Source organism: Melozone crissalis, unplaced genomic scaffold (assembly GCF_028551555.1).
Source record: "Melozone crissalis strain CALT ecotype California unplaced genomic scaffold, PUWL_Pcris_2 ptg000011l_1, whole genome shotgun sequence".
NCBI lineage: Eukaryota > Metazoa > Chordata > Aves > Passeriformes > Passerellidae > Melozone > Melozone crissalis.
Window position 1 is genome coordinate 4,304,438 of NW_026535789.1, and position 26,236 is coordinate 4,330,673.

The window sequence follows — 26,236 nt, forward strand, 5'->3', positions numbered from 1 at the left end:
AGCCTATAAGAATCGTTTCATTACCATACTCTAGTACATATTAAACCCTAAAAACTCCTCTTTAGGGTAACTTTAAACCCTAAAAACTACACTTTGGGCCCTTCTGCCGAGCTGTAGGGTCTGCTGTGACCCTTGGAGCTGTCTGCAAGTAGAGGGTGTTGTTCCATCAAAAGGGATCACCTACAGCCGGCCACGCCATTGTTTTCCTGTTGTTCAGTAACAGAGGGATCTCAAAGCTTGCTTTCATTTCCACCTTGCTGATGGTTTCCATATTCTCAAAATCTTTTGCCAGGCAATCACATTGATAAGTCTTTCCTGTTCCATCCTCCCCAAACAGCATCAGCATAAGCACCGTGACAATCGGTGTCCTTGGCGCAGAAATAGGATCCAGAATCCTCGTCCTTGAGGTTGTTCATGGTCAGCGTCACCGAGCTCTGCCCGTTGTCCCTGGAGATCCTGAACCGGCCCTTGACGGAATCCGCGTACCAGGTGACGCCACCACTGCTGGTGATGGTTCCGACCCACTGCAGCCCCTGCCCGGGTCTATGGCGGATCCAGGGCATCCCAAAATTGCCAAAATGGAACCCGCACCCTCGGCACAAAAACGTCAGGGACCCTCCGGGGGGCTGGAGGTCCCCCCCGAACTCCAGCAGGGTCACGGCCACCCGGAGCCCTGCGGGACAAAGGGGAGATGGGGATGAGGCGATGCAAAAGTCAGGCAGAGGTGTCCAAGTAATTAATGGGTGGATTGGGGCTAATTGCAGGGTTTAAGGCACTTTACCATTCAGGATACCTCTGTTGGATGTTTGGTGACAAACAAAGGGAATTTGGGGCAAAACCGGTAAGGGTTAGGGCATGGGGGTGCAGCCGTGACCCTGCTGGTGTGCGGGGGGGACCTCCAGGCCCCCGGGGGGTCCCTACGCCTCCTCTGCCGAGGGTCCAGGTTCGATTTTGGCCAATTTTGGGATGGGCTGGATGCGCCAGAGACCCGGGCAGGGCTGGAGTGGATTGCAGCGATCTGGAGCAATGGTGCCACCTCCAACGCGCCGTCGGTGCAGGGTCGGTTCACGATCTCCAGGGACAACAGGCAGAGCTCGGTGACGCTGACCATGAAAAACCTCAAGGACGAGGATTCCGGATCCTATTTCTGTGCCAAGGATGCTGATGGTTATGGTGCTGCTCCTAATGCTGGTTGGAGATGGGGTGACCTTCACTGTCAGTATAACCAGAACCATAGTTATAGTAACCAGGAGCAGATCTGGCGCAGAAATAGGATCCAGAATCCTCGTCCTTGAGGTTGGTCATGGTCAGGGACATGGAGTTCTGCCTGTTGTCCCTGGAGATCGTGAACCGGCCCTGCACCGAATCCGCGTAGAAGGTGTAACCCCCACTGCCGCAGTAGATGCTGGCGATGAATTCTAGCCCATGCCCGGGTCTCTGCCGGATCCAGAACAGGTTAAATTTGTCAAAATCAAACCCAGACCCCAGGCAGAGGAGGATCAGGGACCCCCCGGGGGGCTGGAGGTCCCACCCGCACTCCAGCAGGGTCACGGCCGCCCGGAGCCCTGCGGGACAAAGGGGAGATGGGGATGGGAAACCTGATTGGTCGAGGGCCTCAAAGCAGGTGTGGCAACCTGGAGAAAGGGACTGGACCCTCCTGGGAGGAGGATGATGAACTCCAAGGGACCCAATGTGGGGCCAAGAGCCAGGATTTGGATCAACGGTTGAGCTTTTCCATCCCCTTTGTCCCGCAAGGCTCCGGGCGGTCGTGACCCTGCTGGAGTGTGGGGGGGACCTCCAGCCCTCCGGGGGGTCCCTGATCCTCCTCTGCTGAGGGTCTGGGTTCAGTTTCGGCAGTTTTGGGTTGGGCTGGTATCGGCAGAGACGCAGGCAGGGGCTGGAGTTCATAGCACAGATATGCACTGGTGGCACCACCCACTATGGAGATTCGGTCAAGGGCCGGGTCACGATCTCCGGGGACAACGGGCAGAGCTCGGTGATGCTGATCATGAACAACCTCAAGGACGAGGATTCCGCCATCTATTTCTGTGCCAAATATTCCTATGGTGGCTGGAATGCCGCCCATGCCATTGGTTTCACTCCTGGTGGTTGGGTTGCTGTTTGGGGTTTCAGCCCCGTCCCTGTCCCCTGCTTTTCCCAGACCCTTCCCCAAACCCCCCTGTGCCACCCCTGACCCTTTGTCCCAGCCCCGCCCCCTTTGCCCCAATGCTGCCCAGTGGCCCCAAACCGTGCCCTGGCTCTGGCCCCAAACTCAACTCCTGTCTCCAAATCTCCCCCTCGTGCCCCAAAAGTGCCCAAAGGGCCGAGATTTGAGGACAGTGGGTGAGGTTTGGGCCAGCGGCTATGGCTGGGAGCCCAGAGTGGGGATTTGGGGCAGAATCTGGTGTGTTTTGGTGCCAAAGCAGGAGGGTTTTTGGCAGAACCGGTTTGGGCATTTTAGGTCTTTGGTCACTATTGGGGGAAATGGGGGAGACCAGGACCAAGGGGTAAGAATGAGGTCAAGGGCTGAGATTTGGGTAAAAGTTCTGAGATTTGGGGACAAGAAGGGCTCAGGCAAGGGCGCTGCCACCACCGGCACGGACAATATAAGCAGCAGCAGCAGCCCAAGCAGCACCAGCAGCTTTGGCACAGAAATGGGATCCGGAATCCTCGAACTTGAGGTTGTTCATGGTCAGCGTCACCGAGCTCTACCCGTTGTCCCTGGAGATCCTGAACCGGCCCTTGTCCGACGGTGCGTACCAGGTGCTGGAACCATCGCCCCTGATGTAGGCGACGAATTCCAGCCCCTGCCCGGGTCTCTGGCGCACCCACTGCATGGCAAAACTGCCGAAACTGAATCCGGACCCTCGGCAGAAAAGGCGCAGGGACCCCCCGGGGGGCTGGAGGTCCCCCCCGCACTCCAGCAGGGTCACGGCTGCCCAGAGCCCTGCGGGACAAAGGGGGAATGGGGATGAGAAACCTGATTGGCTGAGGGCCTCAAAGTGGGCGTAGACAGCTGGGAAAATGGGGTGCACCCACATAGGCTAGATACCATGAGCAGGAGGAAAAGGAAAAAATGTTAAATTTGAGGGCAAAATTAATAATGGTGGGGCCAATGTTTTAGCTTTGGCCTCATTCCCATCTCCCCTTTGTCCCGCAGGGCTCCGGGCGGCCGTGACCCTGCTGGAGTCCGGGGGGACCTCCAGACACCGGGGAGTTCCTGATGTTGCTGTGCCCAGGGTCCGGGTTCGATTTTGGGAGTTGTCACATGCTTTGGATCCGTCAGAGACCCAGGCAGGGGCTGGAGTGGCTCGCCAGGATCAGCAGCAGTGGTTCCAACACCGTCTAAGTGCCATCGGTCAAGGGCCGGTTCACGATCTCCAGGGACAATGGGCAGAGCTCGGTGACGCTGACCATGAACAACCTCAAGGACGAGGATTCCGGATCCTATTTCTGTGCCAAACATGCTTATGCTGATAATGTGGGTCCTGGTGCTAATTTAGATGACACCCATAGTGGATCCAAGCCCAAATCTCAGTGCCCTCACCTGTGTCCAATCCCCAGACCCTTCCCCTAGGTCTTAGCCCTTCACCACATTCTTACCCTTTTGTCCCAGATCTCCCCCTGTTCCACAACACCAACCATGGAGCCAAAACCCCCAAACTGGTTCTGCCCCAAATCCAACTAAGTTTGCACCAAAATCGCCCGATTCTGCCCCATATCCCCACTCTGGGTCCCAGCAACAGCTGCTGACATAAATCCTCAAGCTTTGTCTCCAAATCGGGACCCTGGACCTCAAACCCCGACCTTCAGAGCAAAGTTTTGGGGCACAAAGTGGAGATTTGGCGTCAGGAGTTGTGGTTTGGGGTCAGCGAGTGAGAATTGGGGCTTAGGCAGAGCAAGGTTGGGATCAATGGTCAAGGGCTGGGTGTGGGCTGGGGGTTTGGGGGAAGGGTCTGGGGAGCGGGGACAGGGGGGGATTAGGAGATGGGGATGGGGTCAAAATGTCCAGCACCAGCATAACCATCATAGCAACCAGCATCATAACATTTGTCACAGAAATGGGATCCGGAACCCTCGTCCTTGAGGTTGTTCATGGTCAGCGTCACCGAGCTCTGCCCGTTGTCCCTGGAGATCCTGAACCGCCCTTGACTGAAGGTGCGTAGCTGGTGCGGCCACCACTGCTGCTGATACTAGCGATGTATTCCAAACCTTGCCAGGTTTTCTAGCAGATCCAGAACATTCCATAACTCCCGAAATCGAACCCGGACCCTCGGCTGAGGAGGTGAAGGGACCACCCGGGGGGCTGGAGGTCCCCCCCGCACTACAGCAGGGTCACGGCTGCCCGGAGCCCTGCGGGACAAAGGGAAGATGGGGATGGGGCCAAAGCTCAACCCTTGAACCAAATCCTGACCCTTTGCCCCAAACTGGGACCCTTGGAGTTCATCATCCTCCTCCAAAGCTTTCCCCTCCCAGTTTGTGGCCCTGGACCAATCAGGGTCCTCATCCCCATCTCCCCTTTGTCCCGCAGGCCTCTGGGAAGCCGTGACCCTGCTGGAGTGCAGGGGGGACCTCCAGCCCCTGGGGGTTCCCTGCGCCTCCTCTGCCGAGGGTCCGGGTTCAGTTTCGGGAGTTTTGGAATGAGCTGTGTCCACCAGAGACCCGGGAAGGGTTTGGAATACGTCGCGGGGATCCATAGCAGTGGCAGCACCGACTACGCGCCATCGTTCAGGGGCCGGGTCAGGATCTCCGGGGACAACGGGCAGAGCTCGGTGACGCTGACTATGAACAACCTCAAGGACGAGGATTCCGGATCCTATTTCTGTGCCAAGGGTTTTCCTGCTTATGCTGGTGATAACGGTGCCTGCTGTATTGACCCCTTCCCCATTGCTTTGTCCCCCCCTGTCCCCATTCCCCAGACCCTTCCCCAGCTCCCAGCCCCTGACCCCGCCCGTGACCATTTCTCCATTTCCCTTTCCCATCTCCGGCCCCAAACCCCAACCCTTGGCCGTTGATCTTCCCCCTAACTCTGCCCCAAAAGTCAGCGCTGGGCCTGGGGCTGGGGACACGAATTCAGTCACCGAGTGTGGGGACGAGGGCGTGGATTTGGAGGAGGGTCTGGGGAATGGGGACATTTGGGGACACAACGATGGGGGTGGAGTCAATAGCATTGGCATCATGGTCATCGCCATCCGCCCCAGCGGCTTTGGCACAGAAATAGGATCCGGAATCCTCGTCCTGCAGGTCGATCATGGTCAGGGCTGTGAAGTTCTGCCCATTGTCCCTGGAGATCCTGAACCGGCCCTTGACCGATGGGGCATAGTAGGAGAAACCCCCAGATCTGTGGATCCCCGCGAGCCATTCCAGCCCCTGCCCGGGGCTCTGGCGTATCCAGAGCATGGAGTGACCCCCAAAACTGAACCTGGACCCTCGGCACAGCAACGTCAGGGACCCCCCGAGGGACTGGAGGTCCCCCCCGCACTCCAGCAGGGTCACGGCCGCCCGGAGCCCTGCGGGATAAAGGGGAGATTGGGATGGGAAACCTGATTGTTTCAGGGCCGCAAACTGGGAGGGTCAAGCTTGATAAAGTATCGAGTCCTAGCTGTGAGGAGGGTGATGAACTATAAGGGTCCCAATTTGGGGCCAAGAGTCAGGATTTGGGTCAAGGTTTGAGCTTTTGCCTCATCCCCATCTCCCCTTTGTCCCGCAGGGATCCAGGCAGCCGTGAACCTGCTGGAGTGCGGGGGGCACCTTCAGTCCCCCGCGGGGTCCCTGCGCCTCCTCTGCCGAGGGTCCGGGTTCAGTTTTTGCAGTTTCACCCTCTTCTGGATCCGCCAGAGACCTGGGCAGGGGCTGGAATACATTGGAGTGATCAACGGTAGTGGCAGCACCTGGTACGCGCCATCGGTCAAGGGCTGGGTCACGATCTCCAGGGACAAGGGGCAGAGCTTGGTGACGCTGACCATGAACAACCTCAAGGACGAGGATTCCGGATCCTTTTTCTGCTCCAAACGTCCTGATGCTCGTGGTGGTGGTTATAGTGTTGATGCTATTGAGCAGCTATTGGGGACCCCCATCTCCCCAATTCCCAACCCCAGACCCCACTCCTGACCCTTTGTCCCAACCTTGTCCTGCTCTGGCCCCAAATCTCAGCTCCTGGCCCCAAATCTTGGCCCCAAGGAGCGGCATGGACAGGAAGGTCATTCGGCCTTTTTGCCTGGCACAGGTAAGGCGACACCTCCTAGGCTGTGCCCAGCTCCGGCCCCTCAGGTTGGGCCGGACCTGGGGGAAATTTCAGTTGGAAATCAGGAAAAAGTTTTTCATTAAAAGAGTCAAAAGGAATTGGATTGGTTTGCCCCGGGGAGGGGGTGGAATCACCAACCATGGGTGAGCTCAACAAAGCCTGGAGGTCGCCCTGGGTCCCAGAGATGAGCAGCTGGGGCTGCGTTGGACTTAAGGGTCTTGAAGGTGTCTTCCAACCTGTGAATTCTGTGAGTTGTGTGAATTGTGTGAATTCTGTGAATTTGGACACACAGTTTTGGAGAATGAGAACAAACCCTGAAGAATAGAGTAAGGGGTGGAGCGTTGAAGGGACGACCTGGGGAGGAGCAAAGGTGGGGTCCCAGCCATGGGGGTCGGATGGAGGCCAAAACCATGAGCACCAAAACCAGCCCAAGCACCAAAATGTTTGGCACAGAAATAGGATCCGGAATCCTCGTCCTTGAGGTTGTTCATGGTCAGCGTCACCGAGCTCTGCCTGTTGTCCCTGGAGATCCTGAACCGACCCTGCACCGACGGTGAGTATTTGGTGCTGCCACTGCTGCTGATCCCTGCCAGGAATTGCAGCCCCTGCCCGGGGCTCTGGCGGATCCAGTGCATGTCAGAACTGCCAAAACTGAACCCGGACCCTCGGCAGAGGAGGCGCAGGGACCCCCCGGGGGGCTGGAGTTCCCTCCCGGACTCCAGCAGGGTCACAGCCGACCGGAGCCCTGCGGGAAAAAGGGGAGATGGGGATGAGGGGATGGATTGGCTGTGCGGTCAAAGTGGGCACTGCCATTCCAGAAAAAGGGTGTGGGATCCACCTGGGAGGGCCAGCAGGTGCTGCAGGAAGAGGATGGGGAGGTCCAAGGGTCCCAATTTGTGGCCAACATCAGGGTCTGTGTGCAAGAATCAACATTTTGCTTGATTTTTTTCCCCATCCCCATCTCCCCTTTGTCCCTCAGGGCTCCGGGCGGCCGTGACCCTGCTGGAGTGCGGGGGGACCTCCAGCCCCCCGGGGGGTCCCTGACGTTGCTGTGCCGCGCATCTGGGTTCAATTTCGGGCGTCAGTCCATGAGCTGGGCTCGACAGAGGCCTGGGCAGGGGCTGGAGTGGCTCGCAGGAATCGATAACACTGGTGGTTTCACCTTCTATGCACCGTCGGTCAAGGGCCGGTTCACGATCTCCAGGGACATCGGGCAGAGCTCGGTGACGCTGACCATGAACAACCTCAAGGACGAGGATTCTGGATCCTATTTCTGTGCCAAGGGTTATTATAACAATGCTGCTGCTAGAGACGCCTGTGGTATTGTCCCCATCCCTGTCCCTGTGTCCCCCCCTGTCCCCGTTCCCCAGACCCTTCCCCCAATCCCCTGCCCCTGACCCCATTCCTGTCCCTGTGTCCCAGCTCTGAACTGGTTTTGCCCCAATCTCAGCTCTTGGCCCCAAACCTCAGCTCTGGGCTCCACGTCCCAACCAAATTCCCCAAAACTGACGGGGATGTCCCGATCTGGCCCCACCGTGTCAATCTGCCCTTGCTTTCTGCGATTGGCCACAAACCTCTTGCGGTGAGCTGTGCCATCGAGCTCTGTGTGTGCTGCCGGGGCCGTGACCCCGCCGGCACCTCCCCATGGCCACGGCCCAGTGAGGAGAGCGATGGTGGGAAACCAAACGGCTCCAGAGGGGTCCCCAGAATCCCGTCCCAGTGGGGAGTGGGACAGAGACCTCCAGAAGGGGATGGGCCTAGGGCTGAGGATTGGGGGAATTGTTGGGGATTTGGGGACAGGTGGGGACACTGATATGGGGGCGTGGATCCACCACTGGGGTCTTCACCATAAGCAGCAGCATTCCAGCTATAAGCATCAGCACCCTTGGCACAGAAATAGGACCCAGAATCCTCGTCCTTGAGGTTGTTCATGGTCAGCGTCACCGAGCTCTGCCCATTGTCCCTGGAGATCGTGAACCGGCGATTGACCGATGCGCGTAGTAGGTGGTGCCACCATTGCTGTAGATGCTCGTGAGCCACTCCAGCCCCTGCCCGGGTCTCTGGCGGACCCAGTACATGGGGTAACTCCCAAAACTGAACCCGGAGCCTCGGCAGAGGAGGCGCAGGGACTCCCCGGGGGGCTGGAGGTCCCCCCCGCACTCCAGCAGGGTCACGGCCACCCAGAGCCCTGCGGGACAAAGGGGAGATCGCGATGAGAAACCTGATTGGCTGTGGGCCTGCAGTGGGTGTGGCAAGCTGGAAAAAGGGATGAGACCCACCTGGGAGGGTGACCAGGAGGAGAAGGACAAATTGTAACAACCTGGGGCCAATAGCTGGGATTTTGGGGTCAAGGTTTGAGCTTTGGCCGTCCCCATCTCTGTTGGGATGGGCAGGAGAAATGCAGCACGCTATATAAGTGATCAGCAAATCTCGAACTTTATTAATAGGAACAGATCTTTATATCGGTGTTAATGAGGCTCATGCGTATTGCAAAGGCGAGCTCACCATTGGTCGGTTACTCATCAGCCAACTGCGCCTCCTTCTGCATTCTTGTGGATATTTTATTTAAACTTCTCTTCGTATTCCGGCCAAAGATGCTCTCCCCTATCCTGCTGCTCCACAGAGGGCACAATGTCCTTGCCTGTCATTGGACACTGGCTGCTGGCTCCTGTACTTTTCCCCTTCAAGCTTAACCAGCGGCATTATGTCGACGTGACCTTTAACAGCCAACCAGCTGTCCACAAAGCTCTGCATACTTCTCCCCTTTGTCCCGCAGGGCTCCGGGCGGCCGTGACCCTGCTGGAGTGTGGGGGGGAACTCCAGCCCCCTGGGGGTTCCCTGTGCCTCCTCTGCCGAGGGTCCGGGTTCAGTTTCAGCAGTTTTCCCATGCAATGGATCCGCCAGAGACCCGGGCAGGGGCTGGAGTGGCTCGCGGGGATCAGCAGCCCTTCTGGTTCCAGCACCTACCACACGCCGTCAGTCAAGGGCCGGTTCAGGATCTCCAGGGACAACGGGCAGAGCTCGGTGACGCTGGCCATGAACAACCTCAAGGACGAGGATTCCGCCACCTATTTCGGTGCCAAAGAAAGTGGTGCTGGTGGTGGTGCGGCTGCTGCTTATATTGACCGTGCCAGTGGTGGCACCACCCCTGTCTGAGCCCCCCCTGTCCCCACTCCCAGACCCTTGTCCCGAACCCCAGCCCTTGACCCTTTATCCCAAATCTCCCTTATTTGCCCCAATGGTCAGCACTGACCCCAGACCCTCCCCTGCTCCTGCCCCAAAACTCAACCATTGGCCCCAAACCTTCACCCCTGGCCTCCAGTTCAGGCCTCCTCCAATCAGGGCCCGGGAGCTGAGGGAGATTGGGGTGAAATGGGCAAAATTGCAGGAAATTCTAGAGTAGGGGCAGCAGGGGTAGAGTTTGGGGGGAAATGATCAAGATTTGAGAAGGGCTGGAGTTTGTGGGAAGGATCGCTGGGGACTGGAGATATTTGTTACCCATAATGAGTGTGGGATCTCTGCCGGTGTCATCAATAAAAACATAATCAGTGCCTGAATATTTATGACATCTGGCACAGAAATAGGATCCGGAATCCTCGTCCTTGAGGTTGTTCATGGTCAGCGTCACCGAGCTCTGCCCGTTGTCCCTGGAGATCGTGAACCGGCCCTGCACCGACAGACTGTAGATGGTGTAGCCTCCATTGTAGGTGATGTGGGCGACCAACTGCAGCCCCTGTCCGGGTCTCTGGCGGATCCAGAACATGTCGTGATTGGCCAGAGTGAACCCACAGCCAATGCAGAGCAATGTCAGGGACCCCTGGGGGGCTGGAGGTCCCCCCCGCACTCCAGCAGGGTCACGGCCGCCCGGAGCCCTGCGGGACAAAGGGGAGATGGGGATGGGGCGATGCAAAAGCCAGGTGGAGCTGTCAAAGTAAAAATGGGTCGATTGGGGCTAATTGCAGGGTTTAAGGTACTGTACAATTATGGAAACCTCTGTACAATATTTGAGCCCAGACAAAGGGAATTTGGGGCTAAACGGGGGAAGGGTTGGGGTTCGGGGAGTGGCCGTGACCCTTCTGGAGTCCGGGGACACCTCCAGTCTCCTCTGCCGAGGGTCTGGGTTCAGTTTCAGCAGTTTTAGGATGGGCTGGATGTGCCAGAGACCTGGGCAGGGGCTGGAGTGGATCTCAGCGATCTGGAGCAATGGTGCCACCTACTACGCGCCATCGTTCAAGGGTCATTTCAGGATCTTCAAGGACAACGGGCAGAGCTCGCTGACGCTTACCATGAACAACCTCAAGGACGAGGATTCCGGATCCTATTTCTGTGCCAAGGATGCTGATGGTTACGGTGCTGCTCCTAATGCGGGTTGGGGATGGGGCCATGGTCGGCACTCTCAATATAACCATCAGCATAAGCGCCACCGCTACTAGGAGATTTCCCGCACAAACAGGATCCGGAGAGCCAGGAGCTGAGATCTGGGGCCAGGAGCTGAGATTTGGGGCCAGAACAGGGCAGGGTTGGGACACAGGGTCAGGAGTGGGGTCTGGGGTTGGAGGGAATGATCTGGGGAACGGATACAGGAACAGAGGTAAGGACACCATCACCAACATCAGCATCAGAAGCAGCACAACAACTGTAAGCACCCTTGGCGCAGAAATAGGATCCGGAATCCTCATCCTTGAGGTTGTTCATGGTCAGCGTCACCGAGCTCTGCCCGGTGTCGCTGGAGATCGTGAACCGGCCCTTGAGCGATGGATTGTAGTAGGTGGTGCCACCAGTATTGTAGATGACTGCGACCTGCAAACCCTGCCCAGGTCTCTGGCGGATCCAGTACAATCCATACCTCCCAAAATTGAACCCGGACCCTCGGCACAGCAACGTCAGGGACCCCCTGGGTTGCTGGATGTCCGCCCCGCACTCCAGCAGGGTCACGGCCGCCCGGAGCCCTGCGGGACAAAGGGGAGATGGGCACGGGGCTATGCAAAAGTCGGGTGGAGCTGTGGAATTTATTAATGGGTGGATTGGGGCTAATTTCTGGGTTGAAGGCACTTTACAATACTGGAATCCTCTGTTGGAGAATTGGGGCCAGACAAACGGAATTTGGGGCAAAACTGGTGAAGGTTTGAGGATGGGGAAGAGGCCGTGACCCTGCTGGAGTCCAGAGGGGACCTCCAGCCCCCCAGGGGATCCCTGCGCCTCCTTTTGTGAGGGACCGGGTTCAGTTTAGGGAGTTTCTCCATGTACTGGATTCGCCAGACACCCGGGCAGGGGTTGGAGTGGCTCGCAGGCATCTGGGGCCATGGTGGAGACACCCGCTATGTGCCGTCGGTCAAGGGCCGGTTCACGATCTCCAGGGACAACGGGTAGAGCTCGGTGACGCTGACCATGAACAGCCTCAAGGACGAGGATTCCGCAACCTATTTCTGTGCCAAGGGTGCTGGTGCTCATTGGGCTGAAAGTGCTGGTCGTAGTGACAATGCCCAAGGTGTCCCCATCTCCGTGTTCCCCCCCCCCCCCCCATCCCCGTGTCCCAGACCCTTCCCCCAAGCCCCCAGCCCACACCCAGCCCTTGACCATTGATCCCAACCTAGCTCTTCCTCGGCCCCAGTTCTCACCCGCTGACCCCAAACCCCAACTCCTGATGCAAAATCTCCTCTTTCTGCCCCAAACCTTTTCTCTGAAGGTTGGGGTTTGAGGCCCAGGGTCCCGATTTGGGGACAAAGGTTGAGGATTCGTGTCAGCAGCTCTGGCTGGGAGCACAAAGTAGGGATTTCGGGAAGAAATGGGTGATTTTTGTAGCCAAAGCGGTTGGGTTTGGGGCAGAACCAGTCGGGGGTTTTGGCTCAGTGGTTGGTGGTGTTGGAAATCAATGAGATTTGGCACAAAGGGTCAAGAATGGGGTTAAGGGCTGATATTTGGGGGAAGGGCCTGGGATTTGGGGACAGGAGGGGACCCAGACAAGGGGAAGAGGTCAAGAGCAGAGACATCATTACCCCAACTGGAACCAGCAGCCTTGGCACAGAAATAGGATCCGGAATCCTCGTCCTTGAGGTTGTTCAAGGTCAGCGTCACCGAGCTCTGCCCGTTGTCCCTGGAGATCCTGAACCGACCCTTGACTAAACCCACATACCCAGTTGTAACCACCACTGCGGATCCCCGTTAGCCACTCCAGCCCCTCCCCGCGTCTCTGGCGGATCCAGCACATTGCATAATCCCCAAAACTGAACCCGGACCCTCAGCAGAGGAGGCGCAGAACCCCCCCGGGGGTCTGGAGGTCCCCCCCAGACTCCAGCAGGGTCACGGCTGCTCCCCCAACCCCAAACCTTCACCGGTTTTGCCCCAAATTCCCTTTTTTTGTCCCCAAACATCCAACGGATGTATCCTGAATGGTAAAGTGCCTTAAACCGTGCAATTAGCCCCAATCCACCCATTAATTACTTGGACAGCTCTGCCTGACTTTTGCATCGCCTCATCCCCATATCCCCTTTGTCCCGCAGGGCTCCGGGAGGCCATGACCCTGCTGGAGTGCGGGGGGGCACCTCCACCCCCCCGGGGGGTCCCTGACGTTGCTGTGCCGCGGGTCCGGGTTCCATTTTGGAAATTTTGGGATTGCCTGGATCTGCCAGATAACCGGGCAGGGGCTGGAGTGGGTCGGAACCATCACCAGCAGTGGTGGCGTCACCAGGTACGCGGATTCCGTCAAGGGCCGGTTCAGGATCTCCAGGGACAACGGGCAGAGCTCGGTGACGCTGACCATGAACAACCTCAAGGACGAGGATTCCGGATCCTATTTTTGTGCCAATGACACCGATGGTCACGGTGCTTATGCTGATGCTGGTTGGGGAAGGTGAACAGCAAAGCCTTATCAATGTGATTGCCTGGCAAAAGATTTTGAGAATATGGAAACCATCAGCAAGATTGAAATGAAAGCCAGCTTTGACATCCGTCAGTGACTGAACAACTGGAAAACAACGGTGTGGCCGGCTGTAGGTGATCCCATTTTGATGGAACAACACCCTCTGCCTGCAGACAGGCCCAAGGGTGAGAGCGACCCTACTGCTTGACAGAGGAGGCCCAAAGAGGAGATTTTAGGGTTTAAAGTTACTCCAAAGTTACTCCAAAAAGGAGTTTTTCGGGTTTAAAGTTACTCCGAAAAGTAGTTTTTAGGGTTTCCAACGAGTAGGTTTTAGGCTTGGCAGAAGGGTGCCAAAGAAGAGTTTTTAGGGTTTAAAATGTAATAGAGTACGGTAATGAAATGATTCTCTTAGGGTGTATGGAAATGATGTAGTGTTTGTATATTGTATTAGATTGGTTAGTGAGAATTAGAATTTTCTACAGAGAAGATTTATTGCATTGTGGTGGGAACCTCACTCTCTTACCCTTTTATTCTCTTACAGTTTTATGTTCTTACCCTTTTACACTCTTACCATTTTATTCACGGACTCTTTCACTCTATTACCCTTTTTATTCTCTCACCCTTTTACTCATTTACCTTTTTTACTCTCTTACTCTCTCCCCCACTCATCCCCTCTCCCCTCTCTTCTCTCAGCCCTACTCCAGTTGTGCCTGGCAGCTCCCAGCAGGGCCCTGCAGTTCGTCCTTCGCAATAAACCCCAAATGCCACAACCTAGCAGCAGAGATCTCTCGTGTCCATCCGTCTGTCCCGACCGTCCTACGCCCGGATGCTCCTGCAGTGCTGGATGGGGATCTGGCCATGCACGGCACATCAATAGCACCAGCTCCATAACCACCACCACCAGCACCAGCTACTTTGACACAGAAATAGGATCCGGAATCCTCGTCCTTGAGGTTGTTCATGGTCAGCGTCACCGAGCTCTGCTCGTTGTCCCTGGAGATCCTGAACCGGCCCTTGACCGACAGCGTGTAGCCAATATTGACAGCGCTTTTGCGGATCCCTGCGACGAATTCCAGCCCCTGCCCAGGTCTCTGGCGGACCCAGCACATTCCAAAACTGCCGAAACTGAACCCGACCCCTCGGCAGATGAGGCGCAGGGACCCCCCCCGCGGCTAGAGTTCCCCCCCGCACTCCAGCAGGGTCACGGCCGCCCAGAGCCCTGTGGGACAAAAGGGAGATGGGGATGAGAAACCTGAGTGGTTCAGCGCCGAAAAGTGGGTGTGGCAAACTGGAAAAAGGGATGTAACGCACCTGGGAAGAGGATGATGAATTCCAAGGGTCCCAATTTGGGGCCATGAGTCAGGTATTAGTTTAAGGGTTGAGCTTTGGCCTCATCCCCATCTCCCCTTAGTCCCGCAGGGCTCCGGGCAGCCATGACCCTGCTGGAGTGCGAAGGGGAACTCCAGCCCCCCGGGGGGTCCCTGCGCCTCCTCTGCCGTGGGTCCGGGTTCAGTTTTGGGGATTATGGGATGTACTGGATCCGCCAGAGACCTGGGCCGGGGCTGGAATTTGTTGCAAGTATCTACAACAATGGTGGCAGCACCGAGCTTGCGCCATCGGTCAAGGGCCGGTTCAGGATCTCCAGGGACAACGGGCAGAGCTCGGTGACGCTGACCATGAACAACCTCAAGGACGACGATTCCGAATCCTATTTCTGTGCCAAAGATTCTTATGGTGGTGGCTCTAGTAGTGCTGGTTATATTGACGATGGTTATGATGGCCCCACCCTGCCTTTGATATCACGGACATCTCAAAATTCCCACATTCTACCCTGAAATCTTTACTTTTAAAACTGAATCTTGACCCTTTAACCTCAATCTCTACCATCACTTCCTTACCTCTCCCACTTCTCTACGCCTTGCAGCCTTTCACCCAAATCTCAAATGTTCATGCCCAAAACTCTGCCCTTTGAGCCCCAGATCTCAGCGGGGACCACTTTTGACCATTGGCCCCAAACTCAGCTGGTTCTGCCCCAAACCTCAGCTCTTGGCTCCAAAGCTCAACTAAGGTCCCCAAACCTGGGTGCAAATGGTTGAGATTTCGGGAAAACGGGCCAGATTTGGGTCTGGGGGGTCACAATGGGGTCAAGGGTTTGAGGGAAGGACCTGGGGAATGGGGACAGGTGGGGACCCAGGGATGGGGATGGGTCAATAGATTTGAGGGCACCAGCAGCAATGTTAGTGCTGGACTCCTTGGCGCAGAAATAGGACCCGGAATCCTTGTCCTTGAGGTTGTTCACGGTCAGGGACATGGAGCTCTGCCCGTTGTCCCTGGAGATCGGGACCCAGCCCCGCAGTCATGGCGCGTAGTAGGTGCTGTCAATGGCGGCCACCCACTGCAGCCCCTGCCTGGGGCTCTGGAGGATCCAGTGCAGATCATAATGACCGAAATGGAACCCGGCCCCTCGGCAGAGGAGGCGCAGGGACCGCCCGGGGGGCTGGAGATCCCCCCCGCAGTCCAGCAGGGTCACGGCCGCCCCGAGCCCTGCGGGACAAAGGGGAGATGGGGATGGGGCCAAAGCTCAACCCTTGACCCAAATCCTGACTCTTGGCCCCAAATTGGGACCTTTGAAATTCATCATCCTCCCCCCAGGGGGGTCCTGCCCCATTTCCCGGCTGGCCACATGCAGTATGAGACATTCAACCAATCAGGTTTCTCATCCCCATCTCCCCTTTGTCCCGCAGGGCTCCGGGCGGCCGTGACCCTGCTGGAGTGCGGGGGGGACCTCCACCCCCCGGGGGGTCGCTGCGCCTCCTCTGCCGAGGGTCCGGGTTCAGTTTTGGGGATTATGGAATGTACTGGATCCGCCAGAGACCCGGGCAGGCTTTGCAATACGTCACAGGCATCTACTTCAATAGTTCCAACACCTACTACGTGCCGTCGGTCAAGGGTCGGTTCAGGATCTCCAGGGACAACGGGCAGAGCTCGGTGACGCTGGCCATGAACAACCTCAAGGACGAGGATTCCGCCATTTATTTCGGCGCCAAGTGTGCTGCTAATAATTACCCTGAACATGCTGCTTGTAGTGACGATGCCCATGGTTTCCCCACCCCCATCCCTGTGTCCCCCTCCGTGCCCGTTCCCCAGACCCTTCCCCTAGACCCCCAGCCCACACCCAGCCCTTGACCATTGATCCCAACCTTGCTCTGCCTCCGCCCCAATTCTCACCCGCTGACCCCAAACCACAACTCCTGACCCCAAATCTCCTCTTTGTTCCCCAAAATTTTGCTCTGAAGGTCGGGGTTTGAGGCCCAGGGTCCCGATTTGGAGACAAAGGTTGAGGATTTGTGTCAGCGGCTGCTGCTTCAGGGAGCAAAAGTGGGGATTTGGGGCAGGTTCGTGCGATTTTTGGTGCCAACTTAGTTTGGTTTGGGGCAGAAGCGGTTCGCGGGTTTCGGCTCCGTGGTTGGTGGTGTTGGAAACGGGGGAGACCTGGGACAAAGGGTCAAGAATGGGGTCAAGGGCTGAGATTTGGAGGAAGGGTCTGAGATTTGGGAACAGGAGGGGCTCAGAAATGGCGATGTCACCACCGGCACAGTCAGTATAAGCAGCAGCAGTGCTACCAGTGCTGTAAGATTTGGCACAGAAATAGGATCCGGAATCCTCATCCTTGAGGTTGTTCATGGTCAGCGTCACCGAGCTCTGCCCATTGTCCCTGGAGATCATAAACTGGCCCCTGACCGAATCTGCATAGTAGGTGCTGCCACTGCTGCTGATTCTGGCGACTGGCTCCAGCCCCTGCCCAGGTCTCTGGCGATGCCAGCCCATCCCAAAACTGCCAAAATCGAACCCAGACCCTTGGCAGAGGAGGCGCAGGGACCCCCCGGGGGGCTGGAGTTCCCCCCCGGGCACCAGCAGGGTCACGGCCGCCCGGAGCGCTGCGGGACAAAGGGGAGATGGGCACGTGGCGATGCAAAAGTCGGGTGGAGCTGTCAGATTAATTAATGGGTGGATCTGGGTTAATTTTTGTGTTGAAGGCACTTTACAATACTGGAGTCCTCTGTTGGAGAATTGGGGTAAGATAAAGGGAATTTGGGGCAAACTGGTGAAGGTTTTGGGATGGTGAAACGGCCGTGACCCTGCTGCAGTGCGGGGGGGACCTCCAGCCCCCACGGGGATCCCTGCGCCTCCTCTGCCGAGGGTCCGGATTAGATTTTGGCAGTTTTGGGATGGGCTGGCATCGGCAGAGACCCGGGCAGGGGCTGGAGCCAGTCACCAATATCAGCAAAAGTGGCAGCACCTGGTACGCGCCATCGGTCAAGGGCCAGGTCACGATCTCCAGGGACAACAGGCAGAGCTCGGTGATGCTGACCATGAACAACCTCAAGGACGAGGATTCCGGATCCTATTTCTGTGCCAAATCTGCTTATGGATGTGGTGCTTATGCTGCTGCTGATATTGACCCTGCCGGTGGTGGCACCACCATTTCTGAGACCTTCCTGTCCCCACTCCCCAGACCCTTCCCCAAATCTCAGCCCTTGACCGCATTCCTGACCCTTTCCCCCAGATCTCCCCCATTTCCAGCAACGCCAACCACGAAGCCACAAAGCCCTTACTGGTTCTGCCCCAAACCAAAGTAAGTTGGCACCAAAATTTGCCCCAAATCTCCACGTTGTCCTCAAATCGCCCCCTGCTCCTCGAGCCCTGATTGGCTGAGCTGGAAAAGGCAAAAATGGGAACTCTTGGAGAGCAAGATCAGACCTGGAGCTCAGGGGTGAAGGTTTGGGGCCAATGGTTGAGTTTTTGGGCAGGAGCAGGGCAGGGTTTTTGGTCAGTGCTGACCATTGGTGCAAATGGGGACAAAGGGTCAAGGGCTGGGTCAATGGGTGACAATTGGGACTAAAATCACAACTCTTGGGACTCAATGATGGGAGTGGTGCCAGAACCAGGAGCTGGACACCATAACGTGCATCATCAACATAACCAGCACTAGGAACACAAACAGAGCATGAAGCTTTCCCACAGAAATTGGATCCAGAATCCTCGTCCTTGATGTTGTTCATGGTCAGCGTCAGCGAGCTCTGCCCGTTGTCCCTGGAGATCCTGAACCGGCCCTTGACCGATGGCGCATAGAAGGTTCTGCCACCACTGCTGTAGATCCCTGCAACATATTCCAAAGCCTGCCCGGGTCTCTGGCGGATCCAGTAAATTCCATAATGCCCAAAACTGAAGCCGGACCCTGGGCACAGCAATGTCTGGGGCCCCCGGGGGGCTGGATGTTCCCCCCAGACTCCAGCAGGGTCACGGCCGCCCGGTCCCGCCCTGCGGGACAAAGGGGAGATGGGGATGGGAAACCTGATTGGTGAAGAGTGCCCAAGTTGGCATTGCATGATTGAAAAAGGGGTGGGACCCCTGTAGGAGGAGGATGATGAACTCCAAGGGTTCCAGTTTGGGGCCAAGGGTCAGGATTTGGGTCAAGGGTTGAGCTTTGGCCCCATCCCCATCTCCCCTTTGTCCTGCAGGGCTCGGGGCGGCCGTGACCCTGCTGGAGTCCAGGGGGGACCTCCAGCCCCCCGGGGGGTCCCTGTGCCTCCTCTGCCGAGGGTCCGGATTCAATTTCGGCAGTGTTGCCATGAACTGGATCCGCCAGAGACCCGGGCAGGGGCTGGAGTACGTTGCAGATATCAGTAATGGTGGTGGCAGCACTGATTATACGCCGTCGGTCGAGGGCCGGGTCACGATCTCCAGGGACAACGGGCAGAGCTTGGTGACGCTGACCATGAACAACCTCAAGGACGAGGATTCCGCACCTATTTCTGTGCCAAATCTCCTGGTACTGGTGGTGCTGGAGCTAATTATATTTAGAATGCCAGTGATGGCCCCATCACCTGACACTGGGCTCACAGACATCCCAAAATTCCTACTTTTACCATCAACTCTTTGCCCTTGTCAACAAACCTTGACATTTTTCCCCCAATCTCCACCATCATTGCCTCACCTCTCACATTTCTATTGCAACTTTAGGCATTTGACCCAAATCTCACCTGTTCATGCCTAAAACAGTGCCCTTTGCACCCCAGATCTCAGCGGGGTTCACTTGTGACCATTGGCCCCAAGCTCAGCTGGTTCTGCCCCAAATCTCAGCTCCTGGACCCAAACATCAGGTCTGGGCCCCAAACCTCAGCCAAGGTCTGCAAATCTGGGTGCAAATTGTTGAGATTTGGGGAAAATGGTCCAGATTTGGTTCGGTGGGGGTCAGGGATGGGGTCAAGGGCTGGAGGGAATGGTCAGGGGAATGGGGACAGGTGGGGACACAGGGATAGGCACGGGTCAATGGATTCGGGGGTACCAGCAGCAATGTTAGTGCTGGACCCCTTGGCGCAGAAATAGGATAGGATCAGGAATCCTCGTCCTTGAGGTTGTTGACGGTCAGGGAAATGGAGCTCTGCCCGTTGTCCCTGGAGATCGCCACCCGGCCCCGCAGTGACGGCGCGTAGTCGGTGCCACCATGGCTGTCGACGGCGGCCACCCACTGCAGCCCCTTCCCGGGGCTCTGGCGGATCCAGTGCAGATCAGAACGACCGAGACGGAACCCGGCCCCCCGGCAGAGGAGGCGCAGGGACCCCCCAGGGAGATGGGGATGAGGCCAAAGCTCAACATTGACCCAAATCCTGACTCTTGGCTCCAAACTTGGACCCTTGGAGTTCCTCATCCTCCCCCCATGTGGGTCTCGATACTTTATCAAGCTTGATCCTCCCAGTTTGCAGCCCTCGACCAATCAGGTTTCCCATCCCTATCTCCCCTTTGTCCCGTAGGGCTCCGGGCGGCCGTGACCCTGCTGGAGTGCGGGGGGGAAGCTCCAGCCCCCCGGGGGGTCGCTGCACCTCCTCTGCCGAGGGGCCAGGTTCTATTTCGGACAGTCTGGAATGATGTGGATCCACCAGAGACAGGGGCAGGCTCAGGAATGGGTTGCAGGGATCAGCAGTGGTTCCTACACCGCATACGCGCCATCTGTAAAGGGCCAGTTCACAATCTCCAGGGACAACAGGCAGAGGTCAGTGACGCTGACCATGAACAACCTCAAGGACAAGGATTCCGGATCCTCTTTCTGTGCAAAGTCTCCTTATGCTGGTTCTAATTACGAAGCTTATGGTATTGATGTTGGTTTCAGCCCTGCCTTTCTTGATGGGTTCCCAAATGCCCCGAGTCCTCAGACCCTCCCCCCAAACTTCAGCCCTTGGCCCTTTGTCCCAAATCTCCCCCATTTGCACCAAGTGTCAGCACTGACCCCAAACCCTCCCCTGCTCCTGCCCCAAAACTCAACCATTGGCCCCAAACCTTCAGCCCTGGCCTCCAGTTCAGGCCTCCTCCAATCAGGGCCTGGGGAGCTGGGGGAGATTTGGGTGAAATGGGCAAAACTGTGGGAAAGCTGATAGTTGGGGCAGCAGGGGCGGAGTTTGGATGGAACTGGTGAAGATTTGATGAACAGAGCTGGGAGTCGGGGCAGGATCTCTGGGGATTTGTGGGCAGTTGGGACTGCAATGGGGCTGGGTCCACGGCAGGAATTGTCAATACAAGCAGGACCAGCAGAACCATAACCATTACTGCTACGTTTGGCACAGAAATAAATGGCGGAATCTTCGTCCTTGAGGTTGTTCATGGTCAGCGTAACCGAGCTCTGCCCGTTGTCCCGTGAGATCGTGACCCGGCCCTTGACCGATGGCGCGTCATAGGTGTTGGCACCATTGTAGTAGATGCTTGCGAAGTATTCCAAAGCCTGCCCGGGTCTCTGGTGGATCCAGAACATGGAGAAAGTCCCGAAATCGAACCCGGACCCTCGGCAGAGGAGGTGCAGGGAACCCCTGGGGGGCTGGAGGTCCCCCCCACACTCCAGCAGGGTCACGGCAGCCCGGAGCCCTGCGGGACAAAGGGGAGATGGGGATGAGAAACCTGATTGGTCGAAGGCCTCCTAGTGGGCAAGGCCAGCTGGAAGAAGGGGCAGGACCCACCTGGGAGGAGGATGATGAAATTCAAGGGTCCCAGTTTAGGGCCAAGTGTCAGGATTTGGGTCAAGGGTTGAGCTTTGGCCTCATCCCCATCTCCACTCTTTCCCACAGGGCTCCGGGCGGCCTTGACCCTGCTGGAGTTCGGGGGGGACCTCCAGCCCCCCGGGGGGTCCCTGATCCTCCTCTGCCTGGGGTCTGGGTTTGATTTTGACAAATTTGACCTGTTCTGGATGCATCAGAGACCTGGGCAGGGGCTGGAATTCATCGCCAGCATCTACTACGGCAGTGGGGGTTACACCTTCTACGCGCCGTCGGTGCAAGGCCGGTTCACAATCTCCCGGGACAATGGGCAGAGCTCCATGTCCCTGACCATGACCAACCTCAAGGACGAGGATACCGGATCCTATTTCTGCGCCAGATCTGCTCCTGGTTACTATAATTATGGTGCTGGTTATACTGACGGTGAAGGTCACCCCATCCCCAACCAGCATTAGGAGCAGCACCATAACCATCAGCATCCTTGGATCAGAAATAGGATCTGGAATCCTCGTCCTTGAGGTTGTTCATGGTCTGCGTCACCGAGCTCTCCCTATTGTCCCTGGAGATCCTGAACTGACCGTGCACCGACGGCGCGTAGTAGGTGGCACCATTGCTCCAGATGGCTGCGATCCATTCCAGCCCCTGCCTGGGTCTCTGGCGCATCCAGCCTATCCCAAAACTGCCAAAATCGAACCCGGACCCTCGGCAGAGGAGGCGCAGGGACCCCCCGGGCGGCTGGAGGCCCCCCCCGCACTCCAGCAGGGTCACGGCCGCCCGGAGCCCATCCCCAAACCTTCACCAATTTCTCTCATAACTCCCCTGGTTTGGTCCCAAAACCCCACCAGAGTTTTCCATATCTCAACATGCCTCAAATCCTTCAATTAACTCCACTCCATTCTTTAATTACTTAGACACCTCATCCTGAGCATTCTGCATTGATTGCACAGTTAATACACTGTGAACGACACCCAATTCCCCCTGGGATCCCAACCCGGGAACATCCTGGCTTTGGCCTCGAGCTCCCTCTGGCTCCTGGCCCTGCTGCTCCTGCTGCCCCTCCCAGGTGGCCCTGCCTCTTTTTCCTGGAAGTGACTCCCCTTTTCCCCTTCTGGACCAATCAGGTTTCCCATCCCCATCTCCCCTTTGTCCCGCAGGGCTCCGGGCGGCCGTGACCCTGCTGGAGTGCGGGGGGGGAACTCCAGCCCCCCAGGGGTTCCCTGTGACTTCTCTGCCGAGGGTCCGGGTTCAGTTTCCGGAGTTTTGGGATGGGCTGGGTGCACCAGAGACCCAGGCAGACACTGGAATACATCGCAGCTATCAGCAACAGTGACAGCGCCTGGTACGCGCCATCGGTCAAGGGCCGGTCCACGATCTCCAGGGACAACGGGCAGAGCTCGGTGACGCTGACCATGAACAGCCTCAAGGACGAGGATTCCGGATCCTATTTCTGTGCCAAGCGTATTTCTGGTGGCAATGCTGATATTGCCAGTGCTTTTGGCCATGTCCCCATCACCGTGTCCTCAGCTGTCCCCAGACCTCTCCCCTGTGGTCACACCTGGCCAGCGTCACCGAGCTCAGCCCGCTGTCCCTGGCCGTGCTGACCCGGCCCTTGACCGATGGAACGTTCCAGGTGACTCCACCCTTGGACCCATCTGCTTCTCTCAGCAAGGAGCCCTTGGCTCGAGATCAATTTCAGCAATTTCATCTCACCAAAATTTCAGGGGTATTTGGGAAAAAAAAAGGGTTTTTTCTCCAGAGCTCCTAGAGAGGATTCCAGCCCAGCCCCAAGGAGCAGCCCCAGACACCGAGGCCACTGAGGGAGAAGTGAAGCCCCAGGTGGGAGCGAGGGAGGGAGGGAGGAGAAGACGCCGCTATTTTGGGGCTCCGCAGCCTCCCCCCACTTCCTCCCCGGCAGCTGCCGGGGCCCGGCCGGGGCAGGAAAGGAAACAGAAAGTTCCTGGTTTTGGTCATTGTGAACATCTGGGTTTGGCAGAGGGCAGCTCAGCCTCGGGGCGCTGCGGCAGAGCGCCGGCTGCACAAAAAGCTTTGTGTGCAAAGGGCCCTGGAGTGATCCCCGTTCCGCACTGGGATGGAGGGGAAGGGCCAGACTGGGGAGAAATGGGCAAAATTTGGGGAAATCTGAAATTGGGAAAGTGATGGTGGTGTTTGGCGGAAAATGGCTGAGATGTGAGAAAAAGAGCCGGGATTTTGGTTAAGGATCAGAGAATACTGTGATTTGTGGGAACACAGAAGAAAGGGCTTGAGGCCACAACCAGCATCAAAACCATAGGCATAAGCAGCATTACCACAGCCAGTGCTGTAACATTTGGTACAGAAATAGGATCCGGAATCCTCGTCCTTGAGGTTGTTCATGGTCATCGTCACCGAGCTCTGCCCGTTGTCCCTGGAGATTGTGAACCAACTCTGCACCGATGGCGCGTGCCATGTGCTGCCACCGTTGCTGATAGCTGCGATGTATTCCAGTGTCTGCCCGGGTCTCTGGCACACCCAGCCCATCCCAAAACTGCCGAAACTGAACCCAGACCCTCGGCAGAGGAGGCGCAGGGACCACGCGGGGGGCTGGAAGTCCCCCCGGCACTCCAGCAGGGTCACGGCTGCCCGGAGCCCTGCGGGATAAAGGAGAGATGGGGATGAGGCCAAAGCTCAACCCTTGACCCAAATCCTGACTCTTGGCCCCAAATTGGGACCCTTGGAGTTCATCATCCTCCCCCCAGGAGAATTCTACCCCTTTGTCCAGCTGGCCACACCCACTTGGAGGCCCTTGACCAATCAGACTTTTGATTTCCATCCTCTCCCCTTTGTCCCGCGGGGCTCCTGGCGGCCATGACCCTGCTGGAGTGCGGGGGGGGGGACCTCCAGCCTCCCGGGGGATCCCTGCGCCTCCTCTGCCGAGGGTCCGGGTTCTGTTTCGGGAGCTACGACATGTTCTGGGTGCGCCAGAGACCCAGGCAGGGGCTGGAGTGGCTCGCGATGATCAGGAACGATGGTGGCAACTCCGGCTACGCGGATTCAGTCAAGGGCCGGGTCACGATCTCCAGGGACAACGGGCAGAGCTCGGTGACGCTGACCATGAACAACCTCAAGGAAGAGGATTCCGGATCCTATTTTTGTGCCAAATGTTACAGCAGTGGTTGTGGTCCTAATATTGATGCTGGTTATGATGACGATGCCAGTGGTGGCCCCTCCTCGATACTGTGCCCACAAACATCCCAAAACCCCACATTCTACTCCCAAATCTTTAGTGTTGGCCACAAATCTTGACCGTTTTTCCCAATCTCCCCAATCATTGTCTCACCTCACACATTTCCATGGGGCTTTCAGAATTTGAAATAATTCTCAAAGGTTCATCCCCAAAACCCTACCCTGTGTGCCCCAGATTTCAGCGGGGTTCACTTGTGACTATTGGCTCCAAACTCAGCTGGCTCTACCCCAAATCTCAGCTATTGGCGCCACACCTCAGCTCTTGGCTCCAAGGCTCAACCAAGGCTCTCAACCCTCAGTGCAAATGGTCAAGATTTGGGAAAAATGGTCCAGATTTGGGTCTGTGGGCATCAACAATGGGGTGAAGGGCAGGAGGGAAGGACCTGGTGAACGGGGATGGAGACAGGACCAAAATTAGAACCAGCAGCATGAGCCTCTCAACCCCAACCATCATAGGCGTTTTTGGCACAGCAATAGGATCCGGAATCCTCGTCCTTGAGGTTGTTCATGGTCAGCGTCTCCGAGCTCTGCCCATTGTCCCTGGAGATCCTGACCCGGCCCTTGACCGACGGCACGTATCTGGGGGTGGAATCATCACCGTTGATCGCCGCAACGTACTCCAGCCCCAGCCTGGGTCTCTGGCGCATCCAGAACATTGCAGATTTTTTGAAATTGAAGCCAGAGGCGCGGCACAGACACGTCAGGGACCCCCCGGGGTTCTGGAGGTGCCCCCCGCACTCCAGCAGGGTCACGGCCGCCCAGAGCCCTGCGGGATAAAGGAGAGATGGGGATGAGGAACCTGATTGGCTGTGGGCATGAATGGGTGGCAGTGTCAGCTGGAAAAAGAGACGGGACCCACCTCAGAGGAGGATGATGAACGCCAAGGGTCCCAATTTGGGGCCCAGAATCAGGATTTGGGTCAGGAGTGTAGCTTTGGCCTCATCCCCATCTCCCCTTTGTCCCACAGGGCTCAGGGCAGCCGTGACCCTGCTGGAATGCGGGGGGGACCTCCAGCCCCCCGGGGGGTCCCTGCGCCTCCTCTGCCGAGGGTCCGGGTAAAGTTTTGGTGGTTATGCCATGCACTGGATCTGCCAGAGACCCGGGCAGGGGCTGGAATTGCACGCGGGAATCAGCAGCGGTGCTGTTTCCTACACCGACTACGCGCCGTCAGTCAAGGGCCGGTTGAGGATATCCAGGGACAACGGGCAGAGCTCGGTGACGCTGACCGTGAACAACCTCAAGGACGAGGATTCCGGAACCTATTTCTGTGCAAATGCGGTGTGTTTGAGTGGTGCGGGAAGCCCTGCTGCTGCTTATATTGACCGTGTCGGTGGTGGCACCACCCCTGTCTGAGCCCCACTGTCCGCAATCCCAGACTGTTCCCCCCCAAGCCTCAGCCCTTGTCCCTTTGTCCCAAATCTCCCCCATTTGCCCCAATGGTCAGCACTTACCCCAAACCCTCCCCTGCTCCTGCCCCACATGTCAACCATTGGCCCTAAACCTTCAAGCCTGGGATCCAGGTCAGGCCTTGCTCTCCAAGAATTCCCATTCCTGCCTGTGCCAGCTCAGCCAATCAGGGCCTGTTGAGATGGCAAAGATTTGGGTGAAATGGGCAAAATTGGGGGAAAGTCCAGAGTTGGGGCAGCAGGGGCAGAGTTTTGGGGGGAAATGGCTGAGATTTGAGGAACAGGACTGGGATTTTGGGGAAGGATCACTGGGGAATGCAGACTTTTGGTGACCATCATGGGGGGTGCCACTGCAGGAACTGTTGCCAAAACCATCAGCAGTGTTACCAGCATCACCATCGAAACGTCTGGCACAGAAATAAACAGCGGAATCCTCATCCTTGGTGTTGTCCATGGCTAG

At 57.2% G+C, this 26,236-nt stretch overlaps 1 pseudogene and 2 gene segments (V, D, J or C); 1 reads left to right on the forward strand and 2 right to left on the reverse strand.

Moving 5' to 3' along the window:
* Positions 1–296: 296 nt before the first annotated feature.
* Positions 297–3,645, reverse strand: LOC128933583 (immunoglobulin heavy variable 3-23-like). The segment is given in 3 exon segments: positions 297–665; positions 1,363–1,437; positions 3,604–3,645. Coding segments are annotated over 3 exon segments (486 nt in total).
* A 2,596-nt stretch (positions 3,646–6,241) lies between these two features.
* On the reverse strand, positions 6,242–10,007 carry LOC128933584 (immunoglobulin heavy variable 3-23-like; annotated as a pseudogene).
* An 11,332-nt stretch (positions 10,008–21,339) lies between these two features.
* Positions 21,340–26,236, forward strand: LOC128933585 (immunoglobulin heavy variable 3-23-like). The segment is given in 3 exon segments: positions 21,340–21,423; positions 23,984–24,344; positions 26,133–26,236. Coding segments are annotated over 3 exon segments (549 nt in total).